Source organism: Indicator indicator, chromosome 21 (assembly GCF_027791375.1).
Source record: "Indicator indicator isolate 239-I01 chromosome 21, UM_Iind_1.1, whole genome shotgun sequence".
NCBI classification, from domain to species: domain Eukaryota; kingdom Metazoa; phylum Chordata; class Aves; order Piciformes; family Indicatoridae; genus Indicator; species Indicator indicator.
Window position 1 is genome coordinate 12,231,217 of NC_072030.1, and position 18,602 is coordinate 12,249,818.

At 40.5% G+C, this 18,602-nt stretch overlaps 1 protein-coding gene across 1 annotated transcript in view; it reads right to left on the minus strand.

The window, feature by feature from the left end:
• Positions 1 to 5,540: 5,540 nt before the first annotated feature.
• ABCC8 (ATP binding cassette subfamily C member 8) overlaps positions 5,541 to 18,602 on the minus strand; it is a 69,950-nt gene continuing 56,888 nt past the window's right edge. The window contains exons 31-40 of the mRNA XM_054390602.1: positions 15,451 to 15,553; positions 13,993 to 14,106; positions 13,246 to 13,366; positions 12,963 to 13,093; positions 12,221 to 12,299; positions 11,272 to 11,380; positions 10,650 to 10,753; positions 9,794 to 9,927; positions 8,438 to 8,500; positions 5,541 to 5,702 (exon numbers count right to left, since the gene is read on the minus strand). Coding sequence (XP_054246577.1) covers positions 5,565 to 5,702; positions 8,438 to 8,500; positions 9,794 to 9,927; positions 10,650 to 10,753; positions 11,272 to 11,380; positions 12,221 to 12,299; positions 12,963 to 13,093; positions 13,246 to 13,366; positions 13,993 to 14,106; positions 15,451 to 15,553 — 1,096 coding nt within the window. The 3' untranslated portion in view covers positions 5,541 to 5,564. The remainder of the gene's footprint in view (positions 5,703 to 8,437; positions 8,501 to 9,793; positions 9,928 to 10,649; positions 10,754 to 11,271; positions 11,381 to 12,220; positions 12,300 to 12,962; positions 13,094 to 13,245; positions 13,367 to 13,992; positions 14,107 to 15,450; positions 15,554 to 18,602) is intronic.

Genomic DNA, 18,602 nt, shown 5'->3' on the forward strand with positions numbered 1-18,602 from the left:
GGCTCCCCGCCGCCGCTTGGCCGCTCAGCGCCGCCCCATGCAACCGCCGCTCCGCCGGTGGTGGGAATGAGGTGTGGGGGGGGGGGCGGCACGGTGACGGCCGCGTCGCGGGGGCCGAGCGGGTTCAACGGCGCCGCCGCAGCCCCCGCTGTAACCGGTCCGGGCAGCGCGACGAAGGCGGCAGCAGGGGCCGCACTGTCACCAGGCGGCGCAGCCGAGGCCGTGAGTGGCGTGCGGGGCCGAGCTCGGCCGCTCACGACCTCCATGTTGCAAACCCCGAGCCGGTACCGACCCCTCGGCCAGCCCAAAACGGAGGAACGAGGCGCTGAGGCGTTCCCACGCGAGGCTGTGGAGGAGCCGCGCGCACCCTGCGCCTAACGGTCGTTGGGCCATGGCCGCCGTTCCTCAGCGTCGCTGTGTGGGAAGGGCAGCGGGGAGCCGGTACTGGATCCCTCCCCGGTGAGCCCTGGGTGCGTTTCTTTACCGTTTAACCTCAGTTGTATTATTTTTTTTTCCTGCTGAGGAAGGGGGGAGGTCGGATTTTAGGCCGCGGCGGTGCTTGCGATCCCCTGTTCACAGGGGCTGATTCCTTGTCAATATTTGTTCGCGGATGGGTTTGCTGCCAGTACCTGGCTTCTATTAACGGCAACTACTTGGAGTCGGTGTGGTTTCAGGTTGGGCAATTATTTCATGAAATAGAACACAAAATGGTGCTGGGGTTTTTTAAAAAAGAAAATCTTTAATGAAAGAAAAATACTGAAAATCTTGAAATTCACCTGCATACCTGTCTGTAAGCAGGAGGAAAACATCTACAGAAGCGGGTAGGCACTGGTAGGAAATTTGGTTGAAGAGGCCAAGTCTAAGGATATAGTGATTAAAGAGACACCCAGAACTAAAGGAGCTCAATCCCATTTATAAAATTTGCTAGAGTGATTTAGCCTAAAGATTTTTCTGAAATAACGAGCTTGTGAACTGATGTGAGTTGTTATTGTTCAGGAAAATGCCTACTGCCCGAGTAGCACTAAAAATTCCAAACGATCCCTCCACAAATGGTTAACCTGCAGTGATATGAGCTTCCAGAGGGACAGCAACATCACCAGAACAAGCAGGAGACAGGGAACTAGAACTTGTATGTGGCAGTACAATGTCTGTGTGTGTGCACATCTGTGTAAGGATGTATTTTTGTAACAAGATGCCTTTATTTAAAAACACTCCAATGTATTTACTTAGCTCTAAATATTTTGTTTCTTTTTCAGTTTAGCCACCAACATTGTAGAGTTGCTCAAGTATCCTAGTATATTCTGGGTAAGAGAGATTTCTTTAGCACCAGTGGATTTATGATTTTATTTTTCTAATCGTGTGTGGCCATGGACTTTCCCTGCAGTTGTGGCACTAAGTGTAAGCAATTATTGGCATTGATTGCCTGGGCAAGGCAATTGCCCACTCGATGGCTGGGAGCCAGCCGGTTGGGGTTGAAATTAACTTTCACCACCTACAGCTATTTACAGTGGCCCACCTAGGGATTTCAGAATAGTGGTTTTGAGTTATCACTCAGAGCTCTCTGAGCAGTCATTATAGGTCTTGCAATTAAATGATTCCTATTACTTTATATTATTTCTACTTTTTATGTATGGATAGTTGCATGTCCTTGGATAATCCATTCCTTCTGGAGGTGGTGGTTTCCAGTACTCCGCTTTTTCTTCTTCTGGGTTGTCTTTGTGGCTGCTTTGATAAGTAAAACTAAAATAACAACAAAGTGCCTTGGCACCTGGCCGCTGAGCTTAGCCAAAGATATTTCCCCTTTCTCTATATCACTGTGTCTGCTAGATGCCTCTTGTGTGCTTGCCATGAATGTCTTCTGCACCTACACTTTAAGTATATGATTATATGTACAATTTAACTTTTAAAAATATTGGGGTTTTTTATATTTCTCTTTGGAAACATTAAAAAAACAAAACAAACAAAAACCCCCAAAAACCAAAAGCCACCACCAAAAAACCCCAAAACAACACCCTGCCCAAAAAAAATCCCAAAAAACCCAACCAAAAACCCAACACAAATGCATGATTTGGTGATTTGCTTGTCAAAGGTGTGGTTATCCAGCTGATGGCAGCTTATAGTTACTTCTGGCATTTTGAATTGAGCATGAAGAAGTTCCATAACATCACACGGTGCTCACTGTAACATTTCATACTTTTTTTTTTTTTTTTTGCAGTGATGGACATAGGCATTCAAGGAGGCTGTCATGTCCTTCATGCCGTCCTTACTCTTTTCTCCTTTTCCTCCAGAGGGCGATAACTACATGAGTGTTTTAAAGAGAAATTGGTCGGGTCCTATGAATGACCAATGGAGCCTACTGCAGCAAGGAGTGCTGCATGAACACACTCACCATGTAGGTTTTAGGAGTCTTGAACTCTGTAGAGCTAAAAGGATGTCACTTTGACTCCTATTCTTTATTGGGACTGTCTTTTGCCACTTTTCCTTTGCTTCTGGCTGAGTGGAACAGCAAAGCAAGAAGCTTCTCCTGAAGAATTTCTAGAGCAGAATATGAGGCCTGTCTTTGTGGATCAAATGACAGATACTTAAAAAGTGACAGATCTTCTGAGTGAGCCAATATATTTGTGTTAAGAGCTGCTGATCAAATTTGGCTCACAGGAATGAAGAAGCCCACTCTGTAGTACTGTTGTTCGTCCACCCACAAAGTAGGTTTTACATTTCAAAACTCCCACTCACCCTGATTTATCCTAGCTTTAATGGCTATCAAAGAAGATATAACTATTGCATTAAAATTTCCTTGACACCGTGGTATTACTCTGCCTTTCAGAAGCAGACCTTTACTTCAGAGGCTACACACTGTTAGCCTAACATGAATTAAGCCTCATAAATTACCTTTCTGTACAAGAGGGTAGACAGGAGAAAAGATTTGGGAGTTGGTTGTACAAAATCACAGGGGAAGGGATGAGAAGAACTGGCTAACCTATCAGGCATGCTGTGCTTCCTGGCCTCCTAGGCATTCCCTTAGAACAGGATGAAATTGCCCCACAAGACAAGGGCATAAATATTATATAATGGAAGCATTTTCAGAAAGCAAACTAAATAAAACAATCCTTCATTGCATCTTCATGGGCAGCCTACCCCACTAACGCCTTTGGGACTGAGACAAGTCTCATCCCAGAGGAGGAATCAAAGTCTGGACATAGCAGCTCCCTCAGCAGCTTCGAATGGCCGCTCTAGGGCTGCCTTGCGCCCATATTAGTGCAGCACTTTCCTTAGTAATGCTTCATTGCCATGCAAAATACATTTGTGAGCCTGATTTAATATTGACTTCAGGACTCCCTGTCTCAAGGTGACTCAGGTAATGGCAAAGAGCCACCTACCACAGAATAATTTTCTTGGATACGGCTCCTAGTCACTGTTGAGACTCTAACCCTTTGGATTTAGGGGGCAGAAACTCCCTGGGACTTGGCCCTATATCAACAAGACTAGATAAAATGTGCTGAGGAAATGTGAAGCATGTTGTCTCCAAGTGGCAGCTAAGAGGCCTCCCTGTTCACACGTATTTATCCAGGAGTGTGGCACTATTAAGAAGATACATAATTCTTGGATATGAACCAGCCTCCTCCCCTGCAATGTTGCTTTGTGAAATATAAGCCTCATTTACAATGGAGGTGTATGCCACTTGTACTTTGAGTTCTATTTCCTAATACTGCAAGGTATAATACAGTCTTGTTAGTCATATGCTGTGTCCTTCACTCCCTTGCATTCCTTTCCAGGTAGGGTTGGCAGAAGCTTGTGGAATAGGACCAAGTTCAAACTTCAGTGTCAAATCCCAGACACTGTATTAAAAGTCTATGAAACATTGCTTGTCTAGATCTCTCCTCTTGCCATTGGGGTTTAAGATCTTCCACTGACAGTTGCAAAGTTTCCACAGCTCACTCACTGCAGCATGAGTTTGAGATGTCCTGCAGAGTGGTGTTTTCCTAAGCTTGTACCAGCCCAGTGCTGGGCAGCTAGGAGACAGCACACAGAGCGGCGGTGATAGAAACTGGCTCTGCACTCACTGTGTCCTTCATCTGCCCTGGAAGGATGGTCACCTTCTCTTCTATCCCTAACAGAAAGCCAGAGAATTCCAGAGTGGAAATGCACCTGTAGCCCTTGCAGGTGTTTTTCCTTTGATGCTGCCCAGCAAATGATTCCCTGGAGGAGGAGATACTTCCTACTGCCTGTTTTCTCTTTTTCTGTACTAGGGAATGACAGGGCTGAAGTATCTCATCTGCATCACTGTATTCTACCTCCTTTTACCATTGTGCATCCTACCCTCTGCTGTTTGGTTATGTGTCCTGTGGCACCAGTCTAATGCCCTTGGTATTGCATAAACACTAGCAGGCAGATGCTGCAAACACACTGCTGGGGGACTGGTGCAGCAACAATGGTTCTTCAGTGTTTCTTGCTCTTTGCTGCTGTGCTAGAAGCAATGCATGAAAAATATCATATATCCCATAAGAACACCAAGATGTCTCTTTCTAGAAAATAAAGCCTTTAAAAAGATTCTAAATTATCAGGTTAAAGCAAAACAAAAGGAGTTTTCCCAAGTTCTACAAATTCTTCAAAAAGGGGAAGAAGACAAAAACAGATGTAAAGCCAAAGTTGCTATAAGCAGAACAATGGTGAAAAACGTGTAGTATGTAAGTTCTTGGAAAAAATCACAGTGAATCTAGAAACAGTGTGGCAGTGAGTGAAATATGTGAAACTGGGAGGCAATGAGTCAAGCTCTCAGTGAAAGGTTGAGTAGTGTTTATTTACTAGATTTGGAGGAATAATTTCCAGATTAATTGATACATCTGTACTGGTCTGGAAACTGTGTATTGAACACTGATACTATATCACAACCTGCTGCTTCTTCACTTCCTCTCAATTTGGGAGGAAGGCTGGCTCAATCCCTTTTGGAATCAGCATGATATGCTTCAGTGGTTGTAGAGCTGAGGCAGCCTAAGAAAGACTGAGGGAACCAACTTGTGATTCATTTCTAAAAGGTTTTAAAAGGAGAGACCAAGAGACACAGGCACTATCAGTAAACCACAGTATAATTTTTACAGGTTTTATATTTAGATATTAAAGCTTTACAGAGTCATATGATTAAAAGATATACAAGCTTTTGAGAAATACCTTTGGTATATTGCTCTTCCTTTTGTATTTATTAAATCATAAGCATTATCTACAGTAGGGCTCTGATACTTACAAAATAACATGTTAGTAAATTGACAGGAGAAGTTGAAGAGTTACACCAAAACTCCATACTGGCTATGTTTCTTTGATGTGTTTCCTGTCACAGTTCACCCATGTAGTTTAACCGTATTTCATGATTCTTTAGTAGCAAGTAAAAGGAAGGGTAGTAGTATACAAAAAAAGAAAGTACAGGGATAATTTATTAATGCTTCAGATGGAGAAAAATGCCTCATTTTATTAAAAAAAGAAAATCTCATTTTCTTATGAAATAGTGTTTATTTACAGATATTTTACATTTTTAGAAAATAGTACAATTGTATTTTTAAATGCTTTATTTATTACTTATCTGCTTGTACAAAAGATGCAAAGACACTGTCTTCTTGTTCTAGCAGAACTTCAGGCTTGTCATATTCCAAAATAACCCCTCTCTTCATTACAATAACCAAATCTGAATTGAGGATCGTGTGCACACGGTGCTGAAAAACAAACAAAATGCCAGGTCAGTGTATCTATCACATACCATGCTGATAAACATCCAGACAGAGCCACATATATATTTAAGTACCTGAATTAGGTACTTAAGTGAGAAGAGTCGTGTTAGTTCACCATGCGATGTCTCTAACCTGTTGTCCTGCTACCTGCCACAAGATAGCCAAGAAGAGTAGGAACAGGGCATGTGAGTGTGGTACTCCATGCAAGTACTCTCCCAGTTCTGGACTGCTTCTAGGATCAGGGGGAGTTCCTCAGCCTGGTGCAGTTTTGTCTGATTGTGAAACTGAATAGATCTCTCTTCTAAGACCTTTTCCAACTCATCTCTTGATCTTTCACTTACATTTTTCCATCTACATCTTTTGGAAAAGATTTTCCAGTTCTGTTCCCCACTGTGTGAACAAATCTCCCCTTTTGTATGCTCTGGGCCTTACTGCTCAGCTTCATTTGATGCCTCTTCCTTCTTGCCTAACGATTTTGCAGACTACTCTCACATGGCCTTACATTGTTCTTTTTCCAGGCAGAAGAAGCCTAACCTATTCATCTGCTCCCCTTATGGGGCAGTTTCACACCTCTGAACATTCTTGTGCCTCTGAGCATTTTTTCAGTATAACGTGTCATTATGGGGAACTACAAACAGTATTCAAGATGTGTGTGGCTTACACAACGTTTTCTTTTTTGTTCTCGACCCTTTTCTTAGTAAGCTGTAAGATTTGATTATTTTATAAGAAAGAAACCACCCCATTTTTTTTCCACATACTGAAAATACTGAAAATAGTTAATTTGGCTTTTCTGCAATGCCATTATTTTTCCTGATCATTTCTTTCATGTATTGATCACAGGGATTCGTTTTTTGTGGGGTGGGGGTGGCTGCCTTACTGCACTTTCACATGTAACATGCCAGAACTTAGCATAATTTCTGCTTTTTTTGGATAAGAGTTCAGCTTTTTCAAGAATGCCTTTATGTTTCTAATAATATTTTCTCATTTAGCTCTACCAGCTTCTTTCTACACTTAATCAAACCTTTCCTAATACATAACACACATTAGCTCTGATATTTTTTAATATAATCCTTCAGTAATTTCCACAATCATTCAATTTTCCTCACTTCCTCTTTTAGCTTTTTTTTCCCCCTCCATTTATTTTTGGATTCTGCTTTTAACAAGCCACCTCCTTTTTACAGGGTTTCGTGTTTAAAAGTTGAGTGTAACTGCATTGGACTTTTTGCCTTTGCTTTACTCCAGCAGGGATATTTCAGCTCAAAATACTGTGGTCCCTGTTATACAGTCACCATAAAGTTCCTAGTGATATCTTGGGCACCCTCAATACCAAAACAGTTCTTGTATTTCCTTCTGTGGCTTCCTAGCCAGATATTCCATAAAATAACTGCTGATGGCATCTACAAATCTCATCTCTGCTGACATTCATCCAGTTCTCAGGCAGGGGGAAGGGACTGAAATATCACATTCCAGTCATACTTGCTGCCCTTAGTGTCTGGTATCTTTCAGGCTAACACAATCAGTGCTGCCATCCTGGTAAGTGATAACATAGGACAAATACTCTGATCTTCCTTTTCTTATTCTTCCTAGGCACAAATTAGGAATATATGGCTTTCTCTGGAAAAACCCAACTACTCTGCAAACCAAATCGACCAACCAAGCCAAACCCCAAACCACTACTCAAAATCTCCACATAGTGTTTCTGCTATGTAGCATTTTGAATGCAAACCCATCTGTTTGTATACCAATACCATTTTGAAAGTAAAAACAAAGTAAGTTTGTTCCAAAATGCTATTTCCTTGAACTATGCAATTTAAAACTACTAAACACTAATGAACTTTCCTCTCATACCCCCAAATGGACTAGAAAAGATACATAAATGCAAGATACAGTGCAAGTCTGAATTTTTAGGCAGAGAAATAAGGAAATTTCATGTTTGTGATCTCTTTGGTGAACAGCTATTTTAAGATAAATCAGGTTTTCTATTTTACACCTGCTGGGTGAAAATAAAAAGATGGTTTAAGATTCCTAAGCATATATTTCTTGAGTTGTATTTAATATTTAAATCTTAAAAGCATAGTGACATTATTTCCCCTCTCTGAAATATGTATTTTTAGAAAATAGAGCACTGAAAGATATGTATTGCTTCTGGCATATCTGTTGAACGAACTGCTCTGATTCAGGCCAAATGTCTTTCATAAACAATTTTTTTAATACATACTCAAGATCTTTATATAATGACTTCAAGAATATGCAAACTTAAATTCAATCACTGTCAACAGGGATGGAATGTTTATTTTGAAGTTAGTAAGAATCTTGTTTATTTAAATTCTGAAACATAATTTTATCTGCCTCTTTATGCAGTGGCAGAACTATTATACAACTTGATTTGTCTGTAGTTCAGTATAGCTTGATGAAACTTAGATTCCCTGGTAGTCAGACTCATACTTTAAATGAGCCTAAAACGGGTAACAAAAGTAGACCCATACTTAGATTACATGCCTTTACAGGCAAACAGACCTAGCATCATCACACAGCACATTTAAGAAACTGTTGTTATATATTTAAATGAGTAGTTTTAAATGGAAAAGAAAGCTCACATTTATACATTGTTTAAAAAAAAATTAGTGATCAAATTAGCATAGTCAAATCTTGTCAGTATTAATAAAAGTGGCATTTTTGATTCTTGTTCACATTCGAATGGCAGCAGGGACTGTACTTACTGCTATTGTAACCACAGTACGGTCAGCAAATGCAGTCATGACTACCTTCTGCAGTATGTTCTCCTATGTAAAGAAAAAACATTTGTTGCTTTTTAGACAACAGAAGTTACATGATAAACACACAGATAGTAAGAAGGATTAAGTAACCACTGATTACTCCATGCTTTTATTGATTCTTCGTTGCAGAAATGAAAAATTAACTACATGTCAGAACTAAGAGCCTAATCCTGTTAGCCCTGCTCGCTCCTGCTACCCCGCACTGCCTCTGGGCTTCAGCACACACAAGATCTGTGTGCCCTGGACCCCAAGCCTCAGCTGTCCTAACCTCAGCTGTACAGTGTGAATCAGAAGTTAATTCAGTATCCTGCCAGGCTGCCTGCATGCTGGCACCTCTGCAGCACGTTCTTCACCCTGCTGGAAGCCCAGGAATGTCCCAGCACACTGGGGACTTCTAACACCAAAGGGTGGCAGAGACAACTAAAGGAGTGTGCTGTACCTGGCATATTTAACAGTGGAGATGATATTTAAGATGGTCTTAATATACATAGTTCTCACTCAACAAGTACTCATCCTTTACTATTTAGGCAGCATGATGTGTACCAAAACCTGCCTAGAAATGTCACTAGCACAGATACCTTTATTTGCTCTTTAGAGATGTATCTCAAGGGAGGAACTATACCCTCAATGTGTCAAAATTCAGAATACATTTTAACTGAGCTACTTACAATCTAATTCCCCACCTTTCTGACACACAACACACTAAAGTTTTACAGAACTAAAACCTGTTATCTGTTATAATAAACTCATCTAATTATATTCCTAACTTACTGGGGGGGGGAGGGGGGGAGGGGGGAAATCTTAAGAATGTACTGCTTTATTTGGCTAAAATCCAGTTAGTGCACTTTTACTGTGTAGTTTAACCTCTGTCTAGCAAGTTCAGGGTTGGTTTCAACCCTTCTAACTTCTTGACTTGTCCTGTCTACTATGCTGGGGAAATCTTGTCTGCTTGCCAATTTACCTTTCACTGACCAACCCAGCTGACCTTTCAAAGCTTTGTTTACTTTAGGAAATCAAACTGCTAACGAAAATAACATGCTTCGTTTTCCTAATGCAAGCAGTGCTGAAATATCTATTAAACCCCTAGTAAAAAGCTCTTTAGATTGGTGAGCAATGACTCAGAACTACCTGGACTTGTAAACACACCTGCACTAAATATTATGTAAATGTATTACAGAGAAGATAAAATTGCTTTCCACCTTCTGCTTTGCATATTAGCAATTGGGTGTTGCATCTGCCCTGCCTTGCTGCCCCGAAAAAACCCAAAACCCCAAGAAATCAGAAACACTCAAAACTCACTGTTGCCATATCAATAGATGCTGTGGCTTCATCCATGATGAAGATGCTTGTCTTCCGCACAAAAGCCCTTGCTAAGCAGAACAGTTGTCTTTGGCCCTGGCTAAAGTTTTCACCTCCTTCCGTGACTATAGCATCTAGAAATGATACAGAACAAAATGTATCTATGGGTGTACGTGTGTGTGTCTAGGAGGGTCAGGTCAGAGTAGAGCATATGCTTGGAAACACCTCACTTTCAGCATAAAGGTTTTCAAAGTAATGTTTCCTAGGTCTACAGTGGCCGGTGACCCAATTTTGCCTGTTCATTTGCATTTTTCAACACAAAACTGGTACTTCTGTTTCATGATACTCTTTATATCTATTAGACATCAGAGTAGCTAAGGATGTTTACGAATGAGTTTCTCTGGAAGATGTGCTATCTAGAGTACTGCATCTCTCCATCACAGTGACATCTACCATTTCTTTACCCTAGGGCAGTGTGTCATTTACCATTTGGCTTGGTTTTCTTTTTTTTTTTTGCATGGACATGAATATTGGAAAATACAAAAGAACATATTGTAGATAACACTGATTTGTTGACACCTTTAAGACCCATAAACCTCAACGCTTCACAATGAGGACATTCTGAAATAAAATTAAGAATTTCACTGCTGATTTGAATAGGAGCAGGATTCTGCCCCACAAGCGCAGTTGGTAAGGCAGGATGTAGGACCTTTGCCTGCAGCAAGCATTTCTTGTCACTTTCCATAAACCTAAAAAGCCCTTTTTTTGAGCAACTATGTTTTTAATAATGAGTGAACATGAAAGAGGAGCACTGTGAACACTGGTAGTTATCTTCTCAAGAAGGAAGTCTTATTACCTAGGCCCCCAGGGAGTGCTTTCACCACATGCTTGAGCTGTGCTATTTCCAATGCTTCCCACAGCATGCTGTCAGTGCATTTCTTCTCAGGGTCCAAGTTAAACCTAGTTATGTATAATTCAAGAATATCAGTAAATATAAACTTCTGCAATGCATTTCTTCTTTTAGTGTGCTTAGAAACAAAGTTGCAAATAATCAGAATCATATGCTAGAGATACTGTTCTGATTTATCATTGGTATAAAGCTACTGAATTTTTAGGCTTGGTAAGCATTTACACCAATGTGATTAAGAACAAAACGAGACTTTCAGTTGAGCAGAATGGGAAAAGTTTTCTGTTTTGCAAATATCTCTGTGGTTTTAGAAGTAATTTTGTTACAACTAAAGAAATGCTCATGTTTTACTACATAAAACTCTGAAGAAAAAAAAAATATCATCTGTGAATATCATCAGTTCAAATTAACACATTTTTTAACAGGCAGTGATCCTGTCCGCTCCTACTGAGGAGACAAGAAGTGGTGTGCTATCAGCAGTTCTGGAAAAGTCATACTGTGAGATATCATTATCATATGTAATGGCATATCAGTCACTGTATGGCTTTTATTGCTGGTGCTTAAGGCTTACCGGATTGTTCCACTGAATAAAATAGGATCTTGGAGAATGATTGACAGCCTGGATCTCAACGTCTGTAAAGGGAGCTTAGCAATATCTATACCATCAATGATAATCCTTCCTATTCAAAAGAAAACGGACAGTCTGCTAGCCTCTTTATTGTGACACACCACTGCTGCAAAGACATGGCTCACTTTCAGCTTGCAATACAGTACAGTAGGAACAGACCTTGAATTGCATATCCCCTTATTCACTAATGAAAAAAGTTTTGGTTAAGCAGCAAGCAGAACCATCTTGAGACTAAGCCTTAAATGGAAAAAATACAAATTGTAGCTGTAATACTTTATAAATAATTAGACACGCTACTTATCTGCCTGACTGTTATAATCATCTCTCAAACAACAAGATAAAAGATTACTTCAATCAGGGACTAGTTAGCAGGGAAAATGAGCAATTTGGAAAGTCAAATTGCTATTGAGCAGTTGGAAGTTTTATCTCCAAGTACAACTGTCTGGCTCTGCATAAGGGTCCTGGGGGCAACGTGGCTGGAAACCAAGGATAAATTTTTTTGAGATGCAGAGGAAGATACTTCATGATATGGCACACGTAGCAGGAAATATGGCAGGAAATTCCAGGGCAGCAGGCCAAACTGCAGTCCCCAGTTACTGAGTTTTCTGGGCCCTATTGGGTCCTATCCATGCCTTATTGTAAGTATCTTTCACTGTACTTAACACCTTCCTTTTTTATGGTTTGCTTCTACTGCTATGATTTAACAGCACAAAAGAACTTCTGCTAAGCAGAATTTTTATTGATCCAGCATATCAATGGCACAGCTGTTATGTGACAGATGATAGCATGTTTAAACAAGATTCAAAAACTGCACTTCAAAGATGCTGCTAAGAACTACCGAAGCATGTTCTAAGAGCTAAGCTTGACCAACACAAAAAAGCATTAACCTTACCTTCAAAAGTGTCAACCATTCTGAAAAACGCAAGAGAGAAGGAGGATTTTCCACTGCCTGTTCTGCCGCAGATCCCAATCTGTGACACAGAAAGCAGATGAACATCAAGTGAACAGAAATGGATAATGTCTGCATTTGACACTTAAGGTGAATGGATGGAGTAACTCAACTGGCCATAACAGAGAGTCTCTAAGTTCACTCTTTGTCTTTAGGGGTCCAAGCAATGTAGAGATAAATCAAGACCAGTTCTATATATACAGGAACAACAGGAGAATGACATGGAGGAGTGGAAGGTCTAGCCAGTGCTGCAGGCAAAACTTAAGATCCAGAGGTGGCCTAGTTTACTAGGACAGACAGACAAACAGGACTAAAGAGACAAACAACAGAGAGAGAAGAGACAATGCAGCAGAAAAGAAGTGATGGGAATAAAGGCAACAGAGCCACATGGGAATGGTGGAAAATCGGTCTAACTCAGTCAAGGGCCACTGTCAGTTCTTTTGGCACTGTGTGCTGGCAGCAGGGCACTGGGACACTGAGAAACAGTGTGTAATTCTAACATCTCACTCTAACATATGCCTGAACACAACAAACTAAGAAACCCACAGACTCCTAAATCCAGTGCATTACACTTTTAGTGTAAAAATTCTGCAAATCAAAATGCACTGCAGTATGTTTTTTCAACTGTGTGATTTCCATTATGTGCTAGTCGAAAGAGCTTCTCAGAATCCCTGCAGTTCTTTACCTTTTGTCCCGGAGAAATGTGGGCATTGACATGTTTTAGCACTGGCTTTAAGTTGCTGTCATATCGCACGCTGAGGTTCTGGATTTGGATTTCGCCTCTGTCTGGCCAGTTCTGGGGAATCTGTGAGGAAGCTGTACCAGGAGAATAGGGAAAAAATACATGAACCCTCATAATAAATTAATTAGGTCATTAAGTGATTTATTATGTTTTTCATGTTAATACACTGCAAAATCATTAAAATTTCAGCAAGCTCGTTCTGCATGCTGCAGAAAACTGCACTTACAAAGGAGCCCTTCGTAATTTTCAGCTTCTGTTTTGAGAAGGCCATTGATTCTTTTCACTGCACCCAGCTGGATCTCCATGTCAGCCAGGTTACGAACCATCCAATTCAGATAGTTAGACACCTGATGTAAAGCAAATACACTACTAAATACCAGATTTTAGAAATCTGAAACCTTTGACCAGCATGCAGTTTATATTCCTTCACAGTTACACTTGTGCAGCCTTAACACGCTGACGTTGTGAGTGAGCTGTATGATACACATCAACAGAGTGATAGCAATGTCTAAAGGTTGAATTTTCTAACTGCAGTGAACAGATAGTTTGGTACTCTGTAGATCTGATCTACACCAACAGGAAAAAGGAATGGCAGCAATAAAGGCAGGCCAAGAGACATCTTGGTAACAAGATTTGACAGTCTAGAATGATGCAGTGGGGCATAATTACAATTGATGCACTGGAAAAAAATTACTCTTAATAATGGAAGACAAAAAAGTATGATGCAACTTGGCATGTTTTGTTGACATATTTAAACTAACACTTCAATGAATATTTTATCTAAAATCTGAATAATGCACACACTCAAATATATCAACCACTGAATGTGAACTGAAGTTAACACATGGTTTCAGTGATGTTATAGTACCTACTACAGATATACAGACACCTTTGATCTTCCTGTTCATCTCTGTGCCCTGAAGAATTACAAAGAAATGTTTGGGAGAGACAAAAAGGGTCCTGAGATTCTTACCATAAGAGCATATGTTAGTCCCAAGCCTACAAGTCCTGAAGAGAGGTTACTGTACAGGCAACTGGTAATAGAAGTGACAGCTGCTATGAGTACCACACATGCTCCAATGTACTCCTGAAGGAATATGAATAAGCTCCATCATTACAATGCTACAAATGACTAAAACATTCTCATAACTTTGCATACCAAACAACAAATCCATTGCACAGTTTGAAATGCAGGCAGAAAACGCCAACATAACTCCATACAGACCCTGCCTAGGAACCCTTTAGTGTGGATGTGCTATTTGGAGATGCTATTGCACACAGGAGAAGTTGTACCAACACTGCTTATCTTCTGGAGAAGCCAACATAACTATCTTAGCATGTAGTGGAGGTGGCTGAAGCCATGCAGCTGCTGTACCTGGGGTAGGAGGGGAATGCTCATGTGATCCCCTCTGGCTGATGATGAACTGCTTGGAGTCACTGCAGTTGCTTCTGGGTGGCTACTGTCATAGTTGTTCAAACAAGCTGTTCTTGCACAGCGTGGGTCTATTAGTTGGACTGTGTCCACCCATAATGGGCTTTTGCTACTTTAAATCATTAGTGATTTGACTTCCCACAGACAAATCTTTCTTTAAAATTATGTGACAGACTGGAAAACAAATGGTGCAGGAGGGAAATTGTCACTTCTCTTACGTTTGTGCTACTGAGTGATCTAGGCATAGATCAGAGTTAGGAACATACGGTGGTCTCCAGGACTTGACATATAAAAAGCTAATAACATAAAATGCCTGAATGTACGTAGCAAAAAGTACCAGCTAGAATAGAATCCGTAATGGAGATCTACAGCATGAGGAGAACTAACATACAGTTAGTGCATATAAAAGGAACCCATGATACCATAGCAGCAATGCTACACCTTTATCAAAGTCTGATACAAATATCACCATGCACAAGACACCATTCCTCGATTTGCTTCTCAAAGAATTATTTTAATAAGTAGTTCTCATGCCAGGCCACTTCGCACACTAAGGAAACAGGCACCTGAATACTTTTGGCATTCTTCAGATGACCCAAAACAGACATAAACCTGTCAATGTCCTTCTGCTTAGTAAGAAGCCACAAGGCAAAGGCCTGCTAGCACTAACACAGTCCCAATAAAGGCAGTCTGGCTGGTGACACAGCTCAACCAGCTCTGATCACTCTTCACACACAGAGGAGTCAATGTGACCTGTGAACACTATTCTTGTCTTGGAGAAACAGCTGCAGGCTATGGGGAAAATTCATACTCCATTCAGTTTTTCCAGGGTGGGCTGGCCACATGTTCCATTACAGATACAGAGCTATATAGGTGCAAAGGGTAAACGGTATAGTTTCAAAATCCAGATGAGGCTGGGTAACTGTTGGATGCCTCCTCAGATTGCTCGGAGTGAAGTCAAAGAAATTAATTGTGTATATACAAAATGAATGTACTTGCCATGCGGACTTCCAGCCAGCGATTGGCAGCTGTAAGGAAAAGGGAAGCAATGTTGTTGGAATCTGTGTATTCAAGAAGCTTTTGTCGAAATTTGGCTTCATACCTAGGAAAAGGAGCAGAAATAGCAGAATGAAGTTCCTCTTCTCAATCATACAAGCTCAAGTTTTAAACTTTGTATCACTGCAGTGCCTGGAAATTGTAACAATTTATAAAGCATCGATTCAAAGTACCTCCAGTCATGGTAACTCCAGCCTTACACAAAGGTGTTTGTCCTTACCACTAAACAACAGGAACACTTTGGAAAACAGAAGTCCAGGCACATGGTGCAACAATAAGTAACAGACTGGAAAAAGCTTCCTTCCCTCCCAAATGAATTAGCCACAGAATACAAAATAAGATTAATGGCAAACAGGTCTATTTACAGTTTATTACAGAGGATCTGCACCCACTCATAGAACAGCTGCATCAGTGAATTAATTCTGCCTTGAATTCAGCAGATACGGAAGGTGATTCCTGGCTCTCTTTTATTTAGACCAGGGTCTTGGAAAGCATGCAAGTCACCACAGGCATATTTGTTTGCATAGGTGTGATGTTACTAGTAAAGTGTATCAGTAATTATGTCTAATAATATAAGAGAGAAGTTTGGCATAACAGTTTTTTTCCAGGGTAGTAAAGGAAGCTTGAAGGCTTGAAGTTCTAGTTTAAGCACCCAAAGCTTGCCCTTTTGTTCCCTTTATTACATTAGCAAGTTTAACAAACTTGGCCCTTAGCTACTATGGCTGCAACAAGCACTACTTATAAAACTCAGCCTTCCTTATACTCATATGAAAGAAAGAGAGGACAGTGTTTTAAATATGAAGTACATAGCTTTGAGAAGCTTTCAAATTTGTTCACTGTGGAGTGAATCCTTCTTCTGAGTACAGTATAATAAAGTTACAACTTCACATAGGTCCTGTATGATTTTAGGGTAAGAACTAAGTGCCACATTGTGAAGTAGTTTGGCTGCTCACAGGTTAGCCAATATGCCAAGACACGAAAGACATGACTGCTGCAAGTGTGGTAGCTGGGGGGGGATTTCCAACCCACCACAGCAAGCGATAGAGAATGGCCTGGGTTGGCCCCGAGCGTGTTGGTGTTTGTGTAGCCTTGGAGTGATTGTTCCTGAAAGTCAGCATTATCAGAATTTCTCTTCAGAAGAGTCCCCAGAGGAGCAGGCCTCTCAGAATACAGACCAGTCTTTGGAGAAGCCTTCACATATACATTTTATTGGTTAGTTAGTACCAATACTATCTGAGGTGCTGGACAGCAAACTATATTCAATCCAGGGCATTTACTGGTTTATTTATATCTGCTGCAGTAGCTGTCTTTCTGATCTCCCTCTGAATTTTTTTGCACATTTCTTTCCTTATACATTCTGAGTAAGTGCAAGATGGAGAGTTACCGAAGGAAGGGACAGTCCAGAAATAACTAGCACCTCCTAACTTAATGACTGGATTCCTGAATTAGTGTTATTTTTAGGGATACTCAAGCTAGCAAGTCTGAACTCCACTGCTACTAATATGTTAGGCAGCTGAAAAGCTACATAGTCCTAAAAATAGCAGGTTACCAGCTGATGTGGGAGGCTGATGAAATACAGAACTTACTGAGCACACATAACTCTTTGGGTCAGACACACAGCAATGACTGCAGAATTTTAGAAAAAGGAGGCACCAAACAATTCTTTGACAGTGGTGTTCATTTCAAGGGGTCAGGAAGAATCAAAAGAGAATGCTCCAAAAGGCTGAAAATATTAGCTAGATGTCGCTGAATATTATTTACTGTATCAATACTTGATACAATATACAGCTGAAGATCCTTTTGATGAAGTAGAAGAATATGTTGATAAATGTAAAAGAACAATTAAAAGAGAAATTGAATTTCCTTAAAACTGAACACAGACATACCTACAAACTGTAGAATATTGTTGGCACTTAAATATTCAATTCCATTATTAATGGAAAATACTTCAGGAGATCTCTCCAGTCAAAAAAAAAAAAAGAAGAAACTTTCAAACTGTTTTCACTGAGCTATTCATATCCTATTTAGAATAGTTCAAGAAGAGTTAACTTTGTGCATTACTTCTATTATAAAATAAAAAGCATAGATTAGGAGGAATAAACGCTATCATTACTGTAACAGCAATAATTAATGACTGTGATGGTTTGAAACTGCCTTTAATTTTTCCTTGCAAAGTTCAGAACAGAGAAAGTGAAAGAATGTAAATAAGTCACTATTGGGTGTAAGAAAGCAAAATACTGATTGTTCTAAACACTTCCATTGGATAGATAGAAATGTTTAAGAACTATTACCCAAAACAAAGTAGGCACTCTGCTCATTCTGCGTTCGGCAGTGGGGGCAGTTGCTGGGCTGTCTGGCTGCTGTTTCTTCTTCTTCTGGCTGAAGATAACACTACTGACCTTGGCAGCTAAGTTAACAACTTTCTGCTTAACTAACTCTGCTTCTCTGTCCAGGGGGGTCTGGGGGGAAGCTCCTGGAGAGAGGGAGGCCCCTTTGGGAGGGTCCCCTTGGGGGGAAGCAAAGGGAGATCGGTTGTGCTTTTCTGTTGATTGTATATATTTGTGAATGTTGTGAATTTTGTATATTTGTACATATTCATTGCATTTCATCGTAGATTTTAGACTCTGCTTGTAAATACAGCTTTTCATTTGCTTCCAGATTGAGCTAGCCTGGTTATTGTCGGGGGGGGGGGAATTTCAGCTCACACCGACACAATGACAAAACATGTCAATATCTAGATGAGATAGGTGTGGAGGCCAGTTGACCACATGGGAGTGACAAGAATAGCACTAGTGTAGGGAAAGGAGTGGTAAGCTCAGCAGTGCTTTTACTGGTACCTCTGGTGGTATCAGCATGACTGCCATTTCTGTAACATAGACACACAGCCCAGGCATGGTATTGGGTATTCCTGGGATGCTCCCGTGAGCAAATGTGGATAGAAAAATAGATCAAAACAGGTGATGAAAGACTTTGTCTCCAGTTTGTGCATTTCCAAGATCAGTATCAACAACCACATCTTTAGCTAGCAACCTGAAAAATAACTTTGGGTGCTATTGTAGCCTCTGAAGCCACTAGCACATGTGTGGTTTACCTTA